This window comes from Leucopleurus acutus (assembly GCF_964270905.1).
Source record: "Leucopleurus acutus genome assembly, chromosome: 15".
Taxonomy (NCBI): Eukaryota; Metazoa; Chordata; class Mammalia; order Artiodactyla; family Delphinidae; genus Leucopleurus; species Leucopleurus acutus.
This window is the reverse complement of record NC_139157.1, coordinates 52,036,938-52,056,471: the sequence shown is the minus strand read 5'-3', so window position 1 is coordinate 52,056,471 and position 19,534 is coordinate 52,036,938. Positions and strand designations below refer to the sequence as shown.

Here is a 19,534-nt window from a genome sequence, read left to right as displayed (position 1 = left end):
GGGAAGAAATCCAAAATACACTGTTAAGTGGAGAACAAGTTGCAGAACAGTATGTATAGTATGTCTTATTTCTGTTAAAAATAATAATTACATATGTATATATGTTAGTTGCATGGAAGTGTCTGAATAAATATATATAAAAAGTGATAACAGGATTATTATGGGGGCAGTGATTATAAGAGAAATATCACTTTATAGATCATATAGTTATAAAATATTTTAATTTTTACAGTAGACATTACACTTTTCTAATCAGAAAAACCTTTTTTCCTGAAATAGTTAAAATTTTTCAATTTTTAATTGTGGTAAAATATACATAACAAAATTTCTCATCTTAACTATTTTTAAGTGTACAATTCTGTAGGGTTAAGTACATCCACATTATCACACAGCCAGTCTCCAGAACTTGTTTCATTTGCAAAGCTTAAACTCTATACCACTTAAACAATAGCCTCCCATTTGCCCTCCCCCCACCTCTCCAGCCCTGGCCACCACTCTTTTACTTTCTGTCACTGTGAATTTGACCACTCTAGGTACCTCATATAAGTGAAATTGTGCAGTATTTGTGCTTTTGTGACTCACTTATTTCACTTAGCATGATGTCCTCAAGGTTTTTTTTTTAATAAGAAAAACAGACTATATAGATAACTAAGCAAAGAAATGAACAGACACTTCATACTTGGGTAATGCAAATACAAATAGATGTGAAAATTTATTCAAAAATGCACATTAGCAAAGCTTTAGGTTATCAAATTAACCAAATTTTAAGAGCTGCTAGTATTCAGTGATGATAGTGAAACATAAAAAAATCCGACTCACTGCAATTGGGAATATAAATTGGCATAACCTTTCTGACAAGTAATTTGACAAAATATATTAAGAACTCATAATGACAGGTAGACCTTTTGTCCCATTAACTCTACTTCTTGGAAGCTAGCCTAAAATTTAATCAGATATATGGACAAAGATTTATGTTTAAAGGTGTTTATTACAAAGTACTTTATTGATTGATTGATTGCTGCACTGCCTGGCTTGTGGGATCCCCAACCAGAGATCAAACCCAGGCCCTCGGCAGTGAAAGCACAAAGTCCTAACTACTGGACCACCAGGGAATTCCCTACAAGTACTTTATTATGCAGTTATTCTAGCTGGCAACAACATAAATGTTTAAATAACTTAAAATACATTTCTAGCCATGAATCTAAATAAGGTAGTAGAATGGCTGTTATCTGAATTTCTGGGAGGGGTGTGTTTAGTTTGTAAAAGCATACTATAAAATTGCCATTAAAAGAAGGTATAAGATTTGTATGTGTATAAATTGTACCAATGTTTTCTTAGGTCAGTCTTCCAAGGCAATAGAAATAAAAATAAACAAGTGGGACCTAATCAAACTTACAAGCTTTTGCACGCAAAGGAAACCATAAAACAAAAAGACAACCTATGGAATAGGAGAAAATATTTGCAAACAATGCAACCAACAGGGGCTTAATATCCAAAATGTACAAACAGCTCATACAGCTCTATATCAAAAAAACAAACAACCCAATCAAAAAACTGGCAGGAGACCTAAATAGACATTTCTCTAAAGAAGACATACAGATGGCCAATAGGCACATGAAAAGATACTCAACATCACTAATTATTAGAGAAACACAAATTAAAACTAGAGTGAGGTACCACACTACCTCACACTGGTCAGAATGGCCATCATTAAAAAGTCTACAAATAACAAATGCTGGAGAGGGTGTGGAGAAAAGGGAACCCTCCTACACTGTCGGTAGGAATGTAAGTTGGTGCAGCCACTGTGGAAAACAGTATGGAAGTTTCTCCGAAAACTAAAAATAGAATTACTATATGATCTAGCAGTCCCACTCTTGGGCATATATTCAGACAAAACTATAATTCAAAAAGTTACATGCACCCCTGTGTTCACTGCAACACTATTCACAATAGCCAAGACATGGAAACAACCTAAATGTCCATCAGCAGATGGATGGATAAAGAAAATTGGTGTATATAACGGAATACTACTCAGCCATAAAAAAAGAATGAAGTAATGCCATTTGTAGCAACATGGATACAACTAGAGATTATCATACTAAATGAAGTAAGTCAGAAAGACAAATACCATATGATATCACTTATATGTGGAATCTAAAATATGGCACAGATGAACCTAACTACGAAACAGAAAGACTCACAGACAGAGAGAGCAGACTTGTGGTTGCCAAGGGGGGGGGGGAGGGGAAGGGATCGACTGGGAGTTTGGGGTTAGTAGATGCAAACTATTACATACAGAATGGATAAACAACAAGGTCCTACTGTATAGCACAGGGAACTATATCCAGTATCCTGGAATAAACCATAATGGAAAAGAATATAAAAAAGAATGTATATATGTGTATAATTGAGGCACTTTGCTGTACAGCAGAAATTAACACAACACTGTAAATCAACTATACTTCAATTAAAAAAATAAAGAACTTAAAAGAAAGATTTGTATGTATATGGATAGGAGAATGGACTTTAAAAATGGGAATCAGTTGGGAATTGCCAATTGATACGATAGAGTACTATACATATTTTAAATTTTCAGTAATTTTATTGACATAGTAAAAGGCTCATGATAAGCAAAAAAGAGATGGAAACTTATGATTACAGAATGACCTGAACCATGAAAGAAAAATTCATTAAAAACAAGACTTGAATATCAGATCAGAAATAAATGAAAAAGAAATGAAGGAAATGATAGCAAAGATCAATAAAACTAAAAGCTGGTTCTTTGAGAAGATAAACAAAATTGATAAACCATTAGCCAGACTCATCAAGAAAAAAAGGGAGAAGACTCAAATCAATAGAATTAGAAATTAAAAAGGAGAAGTAACAACTGACATTGCACAAATACAAAGGATCATGAGATTACTACAAGCAACTCTATGCCAATAAAATGGACAACCTGGAAGAAATGGACAAATTATTATAAATGCACAACCTGCCGAGACTGAACCAGGAAGAAACAGAAAATATGAACAGACCAGTCACAAGTAATGAAATTAAAACTGTGATTAAAAATCTTCCAACAAACAAAAGCCAAGGACCAGATGGCTTCACAGGCGAATTCTATCAAACATTTAGAGAATAGCTAACACCTATCCTTCTCAAACTCTTCCAAAATATAGCACAGGGAGGAACACTCCCAAACTCATTCTACAAGGCCACCATCACCCTGATACCAAAACCAGACAAAGATGTCACAAAGAAAGAAAACTACAGGCCAATATCACTGATGAACATAGATGCAAAAATCCTCAACAAAATACTAGCAAACAGAATCCAACAGCACATTAAAAGGATCATACACCATGATCAAGTGGGGTTTATTCCAGGAACGCAAAGATTCTTTAATATATGCAAATCAATCAACGTGATACACCATATTAACAAATTGAAGGAGAAAAACCATATGATCATCTCAATAGATGCAGAGAAAGCTTTCGACAAAATTCAACACCCAAAAAAAAAAAAAAAAAATTCAACACCCATTTATGATAAAAACCCTGTAGAAAGTAGACATAGAGGGAACTTTCCTCAACATAATAAAGGCCATATATGACAAACCCACAGCCAATATCGTCCTCAATGATGAAAAACTGAAACCATTTCCACTAAGATCAGGAACAAGACAAGGTTACCCACTCTTACCACTATTATTCAACATAGTTTGGAAGTTTTAACGACAGCAATCAGAGAAGAAAAAGAAATAAAAGGAATCCAAATTGGAAAAGAAGAAGTAAAGCTGTCACTGTTTGCAGATGACATGATACTATACATAGAGAATCCTAAAGATGCTACCAGAAAACTACTAGAGCTAATCAATGAATTTGGTAAAGTAGCAGGATACAAAATTAATGCACAGAAATCTGTGGCATTCCTATACACTAATGATGAAAAATCTGAAAGTGAAATTAAGAAAACACTCCCATTTACCACTGCAACAAAAAGAATAAAATATCTAGGAATGAACCTACCTAAGGAGGGCTTCCCTGATGGCGCAGTGGTTGAGAATCTGCCTGCCAATACAGGGGACACAGGTTCGAGCCCTGGTCGGGGAAGATCCCACATGCCGTGGAGCAACTAGGCCCGTGAGCCACAACTACTGAGCCTGCGCGTCTGGAGCCTGTGCCCCGCAACAAGGCCGCAATAGTGAGAGGCCCACACGCCGCAATAGTGAGAGGCCCGCACACCACAATGAAGAGTGGCCCCCGCTTGCCACAACTGGAGAAAGCCCTCGCACAGAAACGAAGACCCAACACAGCCATAAATAAATAATTAATTAAAAAAAAATAAAAATAAAAACCTACCTAAGGAGACAAAAGACCTGTATGCAGAAAATTATAAGACACTGATGAAAGAAATTAAAGATGATACAAATAGATGGAGAGATATACCATGTTCTTGGATTGGAAGAATCAACATTGTGAAAATGACTCTACTACCCAAAGCAATCTACAGATTCAATGCAATCCCTATCAAACCACCACTGGCATTTTTCAGAGAACTAGAACAAAAAATTGCACAATTTGTATGGAAACACAAAAGACCCCAAATAGCCAAAGCAATCTTAAGAACGAAAAACGGAGCTGGAGGAATCAGGCTCCCTGACTTCGGACTATACTACAAAGCTACAGTAATCAAGACAGTATGGTACTGGCTCAAAAACAGAAATATAGATCAATGCAACAGGATAGAAAGCCCAGAGGTAAACCCACGCACATATGGTCACCTTATCTTTGATAAAGGAGGCAAGAATATACAGTGGAGAAAAGACAGCCTCTTCAATAAGTGATGCTGGGAAAACTGGACAGGTACATGTAAAAGTATAAAATTAGAACACTTCCTAACACCATACACAAAAATAATCTCAAAATGGATTAAAGACCTAAATGTAAGGCCAGACACTATAAAACTCTTAGAGGAAAACATAGGCAGAACACTATGACGTAAATCACAGCAAGATCCTTTTTGACCCGCCTCCTAGAGAAATGGAAATAAAAACAAAAATAAACAAATGGGACCTAATGAAACTTCAAAGCTTTTGCACAGCAAAGGAAACCATAAACAAGACGAAAAGACAACCCTCAGAATGGGAGAAAATATTTGCAAATGGAGCAACTGACAAAGGATTAATCTCCAAAATTTACAAGCAGCTCATGCAGCTCAATATCAAAAAAATAAACAACCCAATCCAAAAATGGGCAGAAGACCTACATAGACATTTCTCCAATGAAGACATAACAGATTGCCAACAAACACATGAACGAATGCTCAACATCATTAATCATTAGAGAAATGCAAATCAAAACTGCAAGGAGATATCATCTCACACTGTTCAGAATGGCCATCATCAAAAAATCTAGAAACAATAAATGCTGGAGAGGGTGTGGAGAAAAGGGAACCCTCTTGCACTGTTGGTGGGAATGTAAATTGATACACCCACTATGGAGAACAATATGGAGGTTCCTTAAAAACTAGAAATAGAACTACCATATGACCCAGCAATCCCACTACTGGGCATATACCCTGAGAAAACCATAATTCAAAGAGTCATATACCAAAATGTTCATTGCAGCTCTATTTACAATAGCCAGGACAGGGAAGCAACCTAAGTGTCCATCAACAGATGAATGGATAAAGAAGATGTGGCACATATATACAGTGGAATATTACTCTGCCATAAAAAGAAACGAAAATGAGTTATTTGTAGTGAGGTAGATGGACCTAGACTCTGTCATACAGAGTGAAGTAAGTCAGAAAGAGAAAAACAAATACCGTATGCTAACACATATATATGAAATCTAAAAAAAAAATGGCTCTGAAGAACCTAGGGTCAGGACAGGAATAAAGGCGCAGACATAGAGAATGGACTTGAGGACACGGGGAGGGGAAGGGGTAAGCTGGGATGAAGTGAGAGAGTGGCATGGACTTATATATACTACCAAATGTAAAATAGATAGCTAGTGGGAAGCAGCTGCATAGCACAGGGAGATCAGCTCGGTGGTTTGTGACCACGTAGAGGGGTGGGATAGGGAGGGTGGGAGGGAGACGCAAGAGGAAAGAGGTATGGGAACATATGTATATGTATAACTGATTCACTTTGTTATAAAGCAGAAACTAACACACCAGTGTAAAGCAATTATACTCCAATAAAGATGTTAAAAAAAAAAAAAAAGACGAAGTTACTATGCCAAAATGTTAACAGTGCTTGCCTCAGGGTGTGGAATATTTTGTTACATCTTTACACTTTCCTGTATTTTAAGAATTCTCTGGGGCTTCCCTGGTGGCACAGTGGTAGAGAGTCCTCCTGCCGATGCAGGGGATACGGGTTCGTGCCCCAGTCCGGGAAGATCCCACATGCCGCGGAGTGGCTGGGCCCGTGAGCCATGCCACTGAGCCTGCGCGTCTGGAGCCTGTGCTCCTCAACGGGAGAGGCCACAACAGTGAGAGGCCCGCGTATCACAAAAAAAATAAAATAAAAAAAATTCTCTGAGATGAGCACGTTTTATTTTTTGTAAAATCAGGAGGAAATACATTTTTAAAATATACATTTAAAAAGATAAATTTCAAATATAATTAGAGATATATTATCCTGCTAAAGAGAATTTCATTTAAATTTCAGGGCTTTAGGATCAGATACAGGAGGATCAACCAGAAATCCAGCTGCCCACTGTGGGGTTGTTGGTTTGAAACCTAGCTACGGCTTAGTTTCTCGTCATGGCCTCATTCCCCTGGTGAATTCAATGGATGTGCCAGGAATCTTAACCAGATGTGTGGATGATGCAGCCATTGTGTTGGGTATTTAAACGATTCCATATAGTTTCAAAACATTGTTATTTCACTTCAGTACTGTGTCTGTCACTCATAAATATCCCTACTTACAGGTATACTAGCTGGGCATGATCCCAAAGATTCTACCACAATTCAAGATCCTGTTAAACCATTTACGCTTCCCAGTTTGACAGATATGAGCAAACTATGTATAGGAATTCCGAAGGTGAGTCTCTCTTTACAAAAGTACTGTCAGGTCAAATACAGAGCACAGACTTGGGAAACAGACTGGTTGGGTCTGAAGCCCTGCTCTGCCACTTTTATTAGCTATGTGACCTGAGCACATGAAAATAGATGTGTTAAATTACTAACCTTTTAAAATTTTAACTTTGAGCTTAGCAATAATTTTTTGTTCTGGGAGACTGTGCTGTGCATTGTAAGATGTTGAGCAGCATCGCTGGCCTCTAACCCTAGAGGTAGCATCCCCACCACCACCACTGCCCCACTAGCAAAACTGTCTACAGATGTTACCAGATATCCCCTGGTTGAGAGGAAGAGGAGAGGAAACTGCCCCCAGTTGAGACCACTGCTGTAGAGAAATACTGTAAAATCTTTAAATCTTTAAAATCTTCAATTAAGGTAATAGGTGTGCCTACTTTTAAGGATTTAGAGAGAAACAGACTTAGTTGAGAATCCTGGATCCTCTACTTACCTGCTATGTAACATTAGGAAAGTTAGTTAACTTCTCTAGTCTCAATATTTTTCATTAATAAAAAGAAGGATGATAATACCTACATCGTAAGACTGTTAAAAGCATTAAATGAGAGAACGTGTGGAAAGTATCTAGCAGAGTGCCTGATATATAGTGAACATTTAACAAATATAAGTTCTCCAACCAGATCTCCAATCTTTAATATTATTATATCGAGCTCACAGTATCTTGTCATGCCATAAGCACTCTTAAATTAGTTCAGTCTTTCTAGCTACCTGCTAGCAATTTAATCAGATGTTCTAATGTATTGCCAAAGTTTCTGGAGTACAAATTTTTATAACACCATCTATACAGATATTCTAATTTCTGTATTTTGACTTTTTCCAATAAGGAATATCTTACACCAGAACTGTCGAGTGAAGTACAATCTCTTTGGTCCAAAGCTGCTAATCTCTTTGAGTCTGAAGGCGCCAAAGTAATTGAAGTGTCCCTGCCCCACACCAGTTACTCAATTGTCTGCTACCACGTATTGTGTACATCGGAAGTGGCGTCAAATATGGCAAGATTTGATGGGCTAGAATATGGTAAGTTGCCTGTGTTTTGGATTTTTAAGGAAGTTGTCTCAAACATTTGAAAGGTTCGTTTATTAGTAGCAAAATATATTATTGCCAGGGATAATGTTAGGATTTAGAGAAGTAAATCAGTGAATCCTTTTACCTTTGTCATTTTAGCATTATAGTCACACTATTCATCATAATATCTCTGTATCTTCAGCTCACCCTCTGGACTGTGCGTATCTTGAAGGTAGAGTATTTTAGCTTTGTATTATCAGTCCATACAGTGTGGTACCTGGCACAGGGTAGGAGCTCAGTAAACATCTGAATAAAATGAATGAATGAATGAGGGAGTGAACAACTGAAGTTTCCCTCTTCATTATCATTTTCTCTCTCCTTGCTTCCTGACAAGTCAGTCAGTCCAAAGGCAGATAAAAAAGAGAAACCATTAAGGTCAATCTCATGAAATTTTAGTATTGGTCACAAATGTGAATCTAGACCTGCTTTTCAGCCAAAACTTTACTTCCTTTTCAATTAATGTTTTGTGGGTTTTTGTTTGTTTGTTTTCGTTATCAGGTCACAGATGTGACATTGATGTGTCTACTGAAGCCATGTATGCTGCAACCAGACGAGAAGGCTTCAATGATGTGGTGAGAGGACGAATCCTCTCAGGAAACTTTTTCTTATTAAAAGAGTAAGATAATCAGCTTAGGAATTTTCCCCATTCTTGAAAACTCCATAGTAAAGTAGTAGCATGTCTATCAAGTCTTGTAAGTTGAGATATTTGCTAAGGAAGCAAAATCCTTATGATTTAAATTAGAAATCATAATTAAAGGCCCATTTATGGTACTTTTGGCTCCTGGTTATTCAAAAACAAACCAAATCATTGATGCTCTAGCTGAATGATTAGTACAAGCTAAGTAGGAAGCCCTGAAGGATTTTAGCCTCATTAAATGTCCCTTATTATTGCCACATTGTCTTACTGCTCTGAGAGCCTTAAGCAGGAAGTTACACTGGTGTGTCTTAAAAAACTTAGTGAATCAACGTAGTTTTCCCTTGCATCATGTATCTGTTCACTCCAAAAAAGAATTTTAAATTACTATGACTTTGGTATAAGTTTGTTCACCATCTCGTGAATAGGATTCATCTTCCATACTACCAGGTCTGTCTAAGAGGACATGGGAAGTGTGAAAAAGCAAGAGTGGTTGTACCAATAGCTTCCTGTCCCATAGGTAGGTAGATACATACATACATACATAGCATTTTATTCATCTGTGCATCTCCTCAGGGCCAATAGTTAGGATTACTTTTTCCAAAGATACTATTTGAACAGCTACTGTGAAAAACAGTATGGAGATTCCCCCCAAAATTAAAAAGAGAATTACCATGTGATCCAGAAATCCCACTTCTGGGTATATATCTGAAGGAAAGAAATCACTGCCTCAAAGCATTATTCACAGTAGCCAAGACATGGAAACAACCTAAGTGTCCGTCAACAGATGACTGGACAAAGAAAATATGGTGTGTGTGTGTGTGTGTGTGTGTGTGTGTGTGTGTGTGTGTGTGTGTGTATATGTAATAATGAATAATATTCCATTGCATGTATGTGTGTGTGCATGTGTGTGTGTATATATATATACACACACACAGCAATTTTATAGTCAATTATATCAATAAAGCTGGAAAACAAAAACTAAAATTATTATTTGATTAATGGGGAAATCAAAGGGCTTTGTTTGCTTCCCTTCTAATGTTGTCTAATGTCTGAAAATGGTGGTTTCATTTTGTCTAGTTTTCGGTTGTTTAAAATGGCAGAGTAAATCCGTCCCTAATATTCCCATCATTGATGGAAGCAGAAGTTGGGCTTTTGAACTATATTTAATGTAGGAAGAAGTTTAATAGAAGTATTTGTTCTTTTATAAAAAGATATTGTTAGTACATTATTTAAGCCATCAGCTGTTGGGTAAATTATACGTGATGCCTGCATTCATCTCCCTATAGATCCTGTGGTCAAATGATAATAAGGACATCTGATATTTCTATAGCATTTTTCGGGATAAAAAGATTTCACATTTTTATCTCATTGTATTTGGTCCTCAGAAAGATTGGAGTTTTTCAGGTGAGGAAAACTCAAAGATTGGAGTTTTTCAGGTGAGGAAAACTCAAAAATTGGAGATTTTCAGGTGAGGAAACTGAAGTTAGAATGATTAATACTTTGCCACCTTCATTAACAGCTTCAGGAGGATCTAAGGAGTATTTTCTTTTTCCATTTCTTTGCATCATTGACTTATAGTCACGCCTATGTCTGGCTAATTCCTTAATCTTTTCAGTAAGGTAAGCATTTTTTCTTTTGGGGGCGGGTGGGGAGTAACCACATCCTTTATTATTATTTTTTATTACCACAATTAGTTTAGTGAACATCTATCATCTCATATAGACACACCATTAAAGAAATAGGAAGAAAAAAATTTTTTCTTATTATGAGAACTCTTAGGATTTACTCTCTTATCAACGTTCGTGTATAACATACAGCAGTGTTAATTATATTTATCATGTTGTGCATTACATCCCTAGTACTTATTTATTTTATAACTGGAAGTTTGTACCTTTTGACCACCTTCATCCAATTCCCCCTCCCTCCACACCCCGCCTCTGGTAACAACAAATCTGATCTCTTTTTCTGTGAGTTTGTTTTTGAAGTACAATTGACCTACAACACTATGTTAGTTCCTGGTGCATAACGTAAGTGATTTGATATTTCTCTGCATTTCAAAATGATCACCATGATACATCTAGTTGTCATCTGTCACCATACAAAGATATTACATAATTACTGACTGTAGTCCCCAAACTGTACATTTCATACCTGAAAGTTTATAACTCTTAATCTCCTTCACCTATTTCTCTCCTTGCCCCTCACCCCCCTCTTCTCTGGCAACCACCTGTTTGTTTACCTATGACTCTGTTTCTGTTAGTTATGTTTGTTCATTTGTTTTTTGGATTCCACAGATAAGTGAAATCATACAGTATCTTTCTCTGACTTATTTCACTTAGCATAATACCCTCTAGGTCTATCCATGTTGTCACAGATGGCAAGATTTCATTCTTTTTTATGGCTAATTTTCCATTTTTTATATGTATTGATACTACATCTTTATCCATTCATCTACTGATGGACACTTTAGGTGGTTTCCAAATCTTAACTACTGTAAATAATGCTGCAATGAACATAAGGGTGCATATATCTTTTCAAATTAGTGTTTCTGTTTTCTTTGGATAAATACCCAGGAGTGGAATCGCTGCATTGTGTGGTAATTCTATTTTTAATTTTTTGAGGAATCGCTGTACCGTTTTCCATAGTGGCTGCACCACTTTACATTCCCACCAACAGTGCACGAAGCTTCCCTTTTTCCTACGTCCTTGCCAGTATTTGTTATTTGTTGTCTTTTTTTTTTTTTTTTTGCGCTGTATGTGGGCCTCTCACTGCTGTGGCCTCTCCCGTTGCGGAGCACAGGCTGCGGATGCGCAGGCTCAACGGCCATGGCTCATGGGCCCAGCCGCTCCGCGGCATGTGGGATCTTCCCGGACCGGGGCACGAATCCGTGTCCCCTGCATCGGCAGGCAGACTCTCAACCACTGCGCCACCAGGGAAGCCCTGTTGTCTTTGATAATAGCCGTTCTGAAAGGTGTGAGGTGATATTTCATTGTAGTTTTGAACTGCATTTCTCTGATGATTAGTGAGGTTGAGCATCTTTTCATGTGCCTGTTGGCACATCTGTATGTCTTCTTTGGAAAAATCTCTGTTCTGGGCCTCTGCCCATTTTTTAATTGGTTGTTTATTTTTTTGATGTTGAATTGTATGAGTTCTTTGCATGTTTTGGATATTAACCCCTTATTAGATACAGCATTTGCAAATATCTTCTCCCATTCAGCAGGCAGGCCTGAAGCATCTTTGCATGAATTTCACATTTCCATTCCTGGGCTATATCTGTCTGTAAAGTATGAAATTGCAAACACTGCATACTTTCCCCAGTTACTGTGTCCAGAGCTTGCTAGTTTCTAGTGTCTAATTCTGATGGCATGTTAGAATTTTCCAGAACTTCAGAGTCCTTATAATAATTATAACTAGAGATGAAACAGGACATTATAATAATAGAAAGGATTGGAATGAGCCTCCAGAGGCCTAAGTTCTAGTCCTTCCTCTACCCCTGTCAATCTTTGCAGCCTTGAGAAAATCATTTAGTTGCTATGCACTTGATTTTCCTCACCTGAAAATGAATGTTCTGGTTTAATGATGTCCCTGGAAGCGTTAATATTTTGTGATTATATGTACAGAATTGCATCTACTGGTGATTTTTAATTAATTCCAGTTATACAAACTTTTAGAGTAACAGTGTGGTTGAACAAAATTCATTTTTATGTGTTGTTAGGAATCTTACTGGTGCCTGCTCCAACAGGCCAAGAATCCAGTGATTCTTTAACAAGCCTTATGCATGAGAATTGATTCAAAGAAATAACAAAAAGCCCTTAAAGTGTCATCTGTTTTTTTCCACAGAAACTATGAGAATTATTTTGTCAAAGCACAGAAGGTGAGACGACTCATTGCTCGTGATTTTGTGAATGTTTTTAACTCTGGAGTGGATGTCTTGCTAACTCCTACCACCTTGAGTGAGGCAGTGCCACACACAGAGTTCATCAGAGAAGACAACAGAACACGAAGTGCCCAGGATGATCTTTTTACACAGGCTGTAAATATGGCAGGTGAGGATCCCTCAAGAACATTCTGGTTTTCTTCAATTTTTAGGTAGACACCCTGATCTTCGACTTAGGTTCTAGCTAGATTGTTCCCTAAACGCAATAGCTTGTCCTTCTGGAATGCTTGGGAATGTGTGTTTGTGTGTGCATGCGTGTATCTATAGGCTTGCACTTACCACACACACATACATTAATTTTCAAACCTACAGAAAAGTTGAAGAATTCATATAATGAATACCCATATGTCCTTTGCTTGGATTCATCTTTGTTAACATTTTGCCTCACTTGCTTTCTCCTTCCTCTCTCTCTCTCTCTTTCACACACACACACGCACACACACTCAGCTTTTATTTGAATAATTTGGAAGTTTCAACATCGTGTTACTTCACCCCTAAATACTTCAGCATGAATCGTCTAAGAATAAAGACATTCTCCTACATAACCACAATTCCCTCATCACACCTAAGAAAACTAACACAAATACAATAATATTCCAAATACAGTTCATATTTAACTTTCCTCAGTTGTACCAAAAATGCCTTTTATAGGGTGTTTTCCCCGATATATTTGTTTATGATATCTCTTAAAGTCTAGGACAGTTCCCCAGTTCTGTATGTTCTATAACAGTCTGAACCACATCAGACTTATAATTTTTGTTTTAATCATCAAACATAATGTAGGAAACTCAAGGGCAGAGGGAAAAGTCTGTTGTATTTATCTATCTATACTTTTATTTACTGTGTTCGTTTCTCCCTGATGTATCAGATCCTTTGCTTTACCATATCCTTTCTGTTTGGAGAACAGTTAGCCATTCTTTTAGGGTAGGTCTGCTGGCAACCAGTTCTCTTAGCTTTCTTCTGAGAATGTCCTGATTTTCCTTTCATTTTTAAAGGTTATTTTTGCTGGATATATGATTCTGATTTGACAGTTCTTTTCTTTAGCACTTAAAAAATGCCCTGCTACTTTCTTCTGGCCTGCATAGTTACTGATAAGAAATACCCAACCTTTTAAAAATTTTGTTTTAAGTGACATTGACTCTTTTGAGGAGTCTAGTACACTTGACCTGTAGGATATCCCATCTGTAATCTGAATTTGTCAGACTGCTTCCTCATGATTGGGTTGACTTAAACATTTTTGGTACAAATACTACGTATGCTTCATGTCAAGAAACAGTTAAATATCAGTTTGTCCCACTTTTGGAAGCTAAGTTAATCCCTTGGTTAAGGAAGTAACTATCAGATATTTTCCTTATGAAGGCACATTTTCCTTTTGTCAGTTGTAAGCAATTGGTGATGTAATACTTTGAGACAGTGTTTCCCAATAAACTTGAACCCACTTTTAGCATCTATTGATGATCCTTGCCTGAATTAAGTATTACTTAGAGAATTACAAAATGCTGACTTTTCTAATTCTACCATTCCTTCTACATATGTTAGCTAGCAGCCTTCTCTAAAGAACAGCTTTCCTGGGACTTCCCTGGTGGCACAGTGGTTAAGAATCCGCCTGCCAGTGCAGGGGACATGGGTTCGAGCCCTGGTCTGGGAAGATCCCACATACCACAGAGCAACTAAGTCCGTGCATCACAATAACCGAGCCTGCGCTCTACAGCCCGCAAGCCACAACTACTGAGCCCACGTGCCACAACTACTGAGCCCGCGTGCCACAACTACTAAGCCCATGTGCCACAACTACTGAAGTCCACACGGCTGGAGCCCGTGCTCTGCAACAAGAGAAGCCACCGCAATGCGAAGCCTGTGTACCACAACAGAGTAGTCCCTGCTCGCTGCAACTAGAGAAAGCCTGCAAACGGCAACGAAGACCCAACGCAGCCAAAAAATACATAAATTAATTTAAAAAAAGAAAACATAATTTTTAAAAAAGCTTTCCTTTTTTAAAAGAATTCAATGTATTATAAGTAATTAACTGTCATTATTTTTGATGCTCAAATTTAACCAACAGTTGCGTATCCTTTAGACCAGCCCCCATTAATTTTTGAAAACTTTCTTATTTTATGGCATAACAAGATGTCCCAGGCTGTCCTACTTTCTCTTCCCCAAAGCTAAAATTAAAACTACCCTGAATTACTATTTTTCATGTAACAAATTGGCAAAAATTCAAAAACTGAACAACACACTCTATAGGTGAGGCTGTAGGAAAACACTCATTTTGCTGATAGGAGTTGCAAAGGTACAACTTTTTTGGAGGGAAAGTTGGCAAAATATCTAATTACATATGCATTTATCTTTTGATGAAACAGTTCCTCTTCAGCTGAGAAACGTTCAGGAATACCAGAAAAATACACAAGGTAATTCACTGGGGCTTGGCATGAAATAGCTAAATACTGAAAACAACCAAAATCTCCAACCACAGAAGAATGGTTGAATAAACTATGGTAAAAGCACATGATGGAATACTATGCAGCTATAAAAAAGGAATGAAGAAGGTCTCTGTGAACAGTGATTTCTAAGATATTAAATGAACAAAGGAAGATACAGAAGCATACATATAATTTTTGTGATTCTTTTTCATTAACCTTGTCTTGTACCTACTGGCACTGGAAAGTGCAAGAGGTCTCTGCATCTTAGGGTGGAGAATTAATCAACATTTAATGGGTCTCTTTCTTTTTCTCAGGGTTGCCAGCAGTGAGTGTCCCTATGGCCCTGTCAAGCCAAGGGTTGCCAATCGGACTACAGTTTATTGGACGTGCATTTTGTGACCAGCAGCTTCTTACAGTTGCCAAATGGTTTGAAAAACAAGTACAGTTTCCTGTTATTCAGCTTCAGGAGCTAATGGATGATTGTTCATCAATCTTTGAAAATGAAAAGTTAGCTTCTGTTTCTCTAAAATAGTAGTGATAACTATATCATGCAAATTATGACTTTTAAAGATTTTATATTCTAGAAAAGTCAAGTGATCTTGCAATTTGGTTCACTGTCAACACAGTCATTCCTTGGAATCGCTTTTTAAAATTCTTGTGATATAGTTAATTACTTATGAATAATCTGTCAGCATTTATTAAGCATCCACTAAGTATAAACAAAGTACAGGATTTCTATTATAATACAAGATACACGTTCCTGAAAAATGATGCGTTCTGTAAAAATGTTCATTAAAAAGAACATTGCTTACAGTACTAGTACTGTACTGTAAGCAATGTAAGTACTAGTAAACCTCTCAAAACTTGTACATCTTTGTAACCAAAGCACTAACAAAAACAGGAGGTGGTACCTCCAGAGATAACCTGGACAGCCCAGCTGACAGGCAACTCGTCATGCGGTGGAGGCCACCTCAGCGGATGTTAAAAATGCACAAAAACAATAAAATGGGAATATCCACTTCTGAGTCTGAGCAGAGCAGGTAGAGGACGAGCTCTGAGCACAGGAGGAAGTGCAACCTGCTGGGGCCCAGAGTCCTGCAAGACAAGGGTGTGCCTCTCTCTCTGGGGAGAGCCCCAGGTGCAGACACTTCTCTAAGAATAGAGCTGCAATGACTGAGAACCTTTTTCCTTTCCTGCTAACAGTTAAAATCTTACTTCTGCCATTCCAGAGCCCCATGCCAAGGAACCAGAGTAACTCCATGTTACACTGCATTCATTCTAGTTCGATCACAAACAAGCTCAGTGATGCCATAGAGACATTTGTTGTGACCTAACAGACCAGACTGGACTCGAAACTTGGTAGCTAGTAGAGCATGGTTTTAGTGAGAAAGTTTCAAGATACACAAGTAAGATCCCATATGAAAAACTTGTATATAATTTGGTGAGGATGCCAAAGAGAAGAAGCCCGTGGACCTCCTCCCTTACCCCAGATTCTCTATTTTCTTACCCTCCTGACTTTCTTTACAAGTGCTCTCTCTTTGGGCTCCTTGAGCACGAAGAAACATTAACGGGAATATGTATTCAGAATCTGAAAAAAAAATCTGATGAAAATCATACGTTTACCCACTATAAAGTTTCACTGTTGGATTTGTCTTTGCCAGAACACCATTGTCATCTCATATTTATCATGTGTTCTAATTTGACACTTGTTTATTGTTGATAAGTATAAGTGGGGAGCTGAATTATTATTTAACAGATTCACTTTTTTTAGTAAGAAAAAAGTCCTTTCTAAATATGAAAGACCTGAAGGAAAAACATAGAACCTTCCCAGAACCACTAGGATGTTGAGTGGTGGTAGTTTAACCTGCCTGGTACTTTTCATTAATAATTTTCTCTCCCCCTGGGATCCTCCCACTCCCAAATACTCTGATAAACTTTACATAAAAGTTTTCTGTGCCAGGCCCGTAGGCCTCCTAGGATTCTTAAATATTTTGACGTGAGTCCCTGAAAAAGGAAGAAATTCATGACAGAGAATTGCTTTACTTTATAACACGAGAAAACTCTTAGTTGGGGGAGCTAGTATGATGCAAATGGCAAGCAGATGAATCTTTGCCCCAGTCTTTCTTTTATGTGTGTATAATTTAAAATAAAATTTTTTCAAAGAATATTTATGTAATTTCTCTTATTCCTGTATCTCTGCTTGAGTTGCACTAACGATTTGAACTGGAAATAACGAAGTGAAACATTTACTGTTCTCACGTAATAACACCCAACTAGTGTGAAATGATACCTAATCTGTTCTTTCTTTTCCATCTTTACCCTAAGTCTAGTAGGTCTCATTTTGCCAAATCACTGTCTGGGAATTTAAGGGGAAAATGGTTTCTGTGTCTCAGCTAATTAAACCCTGAAATTGTTAGCAACAGGGCTGCCACAGCAGAGCACGTCAGAAAGGCGAAGGTGGCTGCAAGTGTAAGATGAGTTCCTTGATAAGACAGCGAAACAAAGCACTGCTAGAGTGAAAAAATGTGATGCGTTCACAAATCTTTGCACCCTGACACCACACAGCCAAATCCAAGCCAGATCCGTGTTGACCAACACTTAGCGTTACCAAGAAAATCGCTTGAAACCAGGGAGGCAGAATGTTCTATTTGAATGGCTATTTGACACCAGGTTGTTGGGAACACAGGACTGTGGGCCATCTAGAAAAGACAGCATGGTACAGAAGAGGAGCTTCTAAAAATGACAAAGGATGGTGATTCCTATGAGGAAATCACCTGCACCTTCTACAGTGGACAAGAAATATCTTTAGGATTTTAGAACAGGATCTAAAGAACAGTGAAAAGAGATCTGGGTACAGGGCACCAAAAAGTAGACCTCGGGGATTCTGTAAACTGTGTCATACCCTGTTCCAGTTTAAGTAAGGGAACAAACTAATGGGATTTTCACAATAGTTTCTGTTACGAACTTTCATTTATTAACTACTTTTACTCTCCCTCCCTTTCCTCAAACATCTGATTATGCTGAGGCTAAATATGTGTTGCCTGTGCGAGCCTAGGGTAAAATTTACTCATTGCGTTTAGAAGCACCAGAGGACAGTTTAAAGTTATTTCATAACTTAAGCAGTGTGTACACTAGAACAAAACCCTGAAAATTTAATGAAAGCAAATAACACGAGAAAACCCCAGCCAACATTAAATAAAAGTAATTACGGGGTTTCAGAGGGGCTTTCATTTCTTTTTCTTTGTACCTCAATGGAATATAAATCCAAAAGGATTTTAGGCACTTTATTAGAAATATATTATTACAATGGTATAAAAGTAAATAGTTGAGGAAATCACTGAATTGATAAAATAGGGGAAAAGGTTAAAACCAAGAATAAAAGTTAACAATGCTTGTCAAGGTATTTATTATACAGATGCTAAGGCTGTGTAGTGTGATATGGTGGGAAATTTCCCAATTGCTTCCCTAGTGGGTAAGGCCACCAGATTTAAAAATCAGATATACGTGGGTTTGAATCCTACTACTGCCATTTACAAGCTGTGTAACCTGTCTGGGCTTCAGTATCCTGACCTGTAAAACGGAGGTAATATTTACTCCGAGGGAGGGTTGGGAGGATTAAATTTAAATGATGCACTTAAAGCACCCAGCATAACAACACAGAATAAGTATTCAAAAGTTTGGAGCTATAAATATATGCATACAATCATGAAATTATCATTTTCCCATGGATGCTATAGATACACATTAAACTAATATGACCAAATTGCAATTTACTGAAAACTTATGCTACAGACCAGCTATATAGCTCTCTGATGATCTGGCTTCCTCTGAAGATAAAGTTTAAAATATCTGGAAGAACTGATGGACTGCGCATTTTTAAAGCAATTTCCGTGAGCCTATAATAAAGAATTGGCTAACACAGGGTTCAAAGACCTGGAGGTCTTTTTTTGTTTTTTTAACATCTTTATTGGAGTATAATTGCTTTACAATGGTGTGTTAGTTTCTGATGTATCACAAAGTGAATCAGCTCTATGTATACATATATCCCCAGATCTCCTCCCTCTTGCGTCTCCCTCCCACCCTCCCTATCCCACCCCTCTAGGTGGTCACAAAGCACCGAGCTGATCTCCCTGTGCTATGTGGCTGCTTCCCACTAGCTATCTATTTTACGTTTGGTAGTGTATATATGTCCATGCCACTCTCTTACTTTGTCCCAGCTTACCCTTCCCTCTCCCCATATCCTCAACTGTGTTTAACTTTTCGAGGAACAGCCAAACTTTTCCAAAGTGGCTGCACCGTTTTACATTCCCACCAGCAATATATGAGGGTTCCAATTTGTCCATATTCTTGCTAACCCTTGTTATTGTCTGT

General features: G+C 37.6%; 1 protein-coding gene across 2 annotated transcripts in view; it reads left to right on the top strand.

The window, feature by feature from the left end:
* Window positions 1-17,274, top strand: part of QRSL1 (glutaminyl-tRNA amidotransferase subunit QRSL1) — a 32,713-nt gene extending 15,439 nt beyond the window's left edge. For both annotated transcript variants that reach the window (XM_082855300.1, XM_082855301.1), the window contains 6 exons: window positions 6,677-6,852; window positions 6,939-7,051; window positions 7,929-8,121; window positions 8,668-8,785; window positions 12,647-12,852; window positions 15,478-17,274. In XM_082855300.1, coding sequence (XP_082711426.1) covers window positions 6,677-6,852; window positions 6,939-7,051; window positions 7,929-8,121; window positions 8,668-8,785; window positions 12,647-12,852; window positions 15,478-15,695 — 1,024 coding nt within the window. In that variant the 3' untranslated portion in view covers window positions 15,696-17,274. The remainder of the gene's footprint in view (window positions 1-6,676; window positions 6,853-6,938; window positions 7,052-7,928; window positions 8,122-8,667; window positions 8,786-12,646; window positions 12,853-15,477) is intronic.
* The last annotated feature ends 2,260 nt before the right edge of the window (window positions 17,275-19,534 follow it).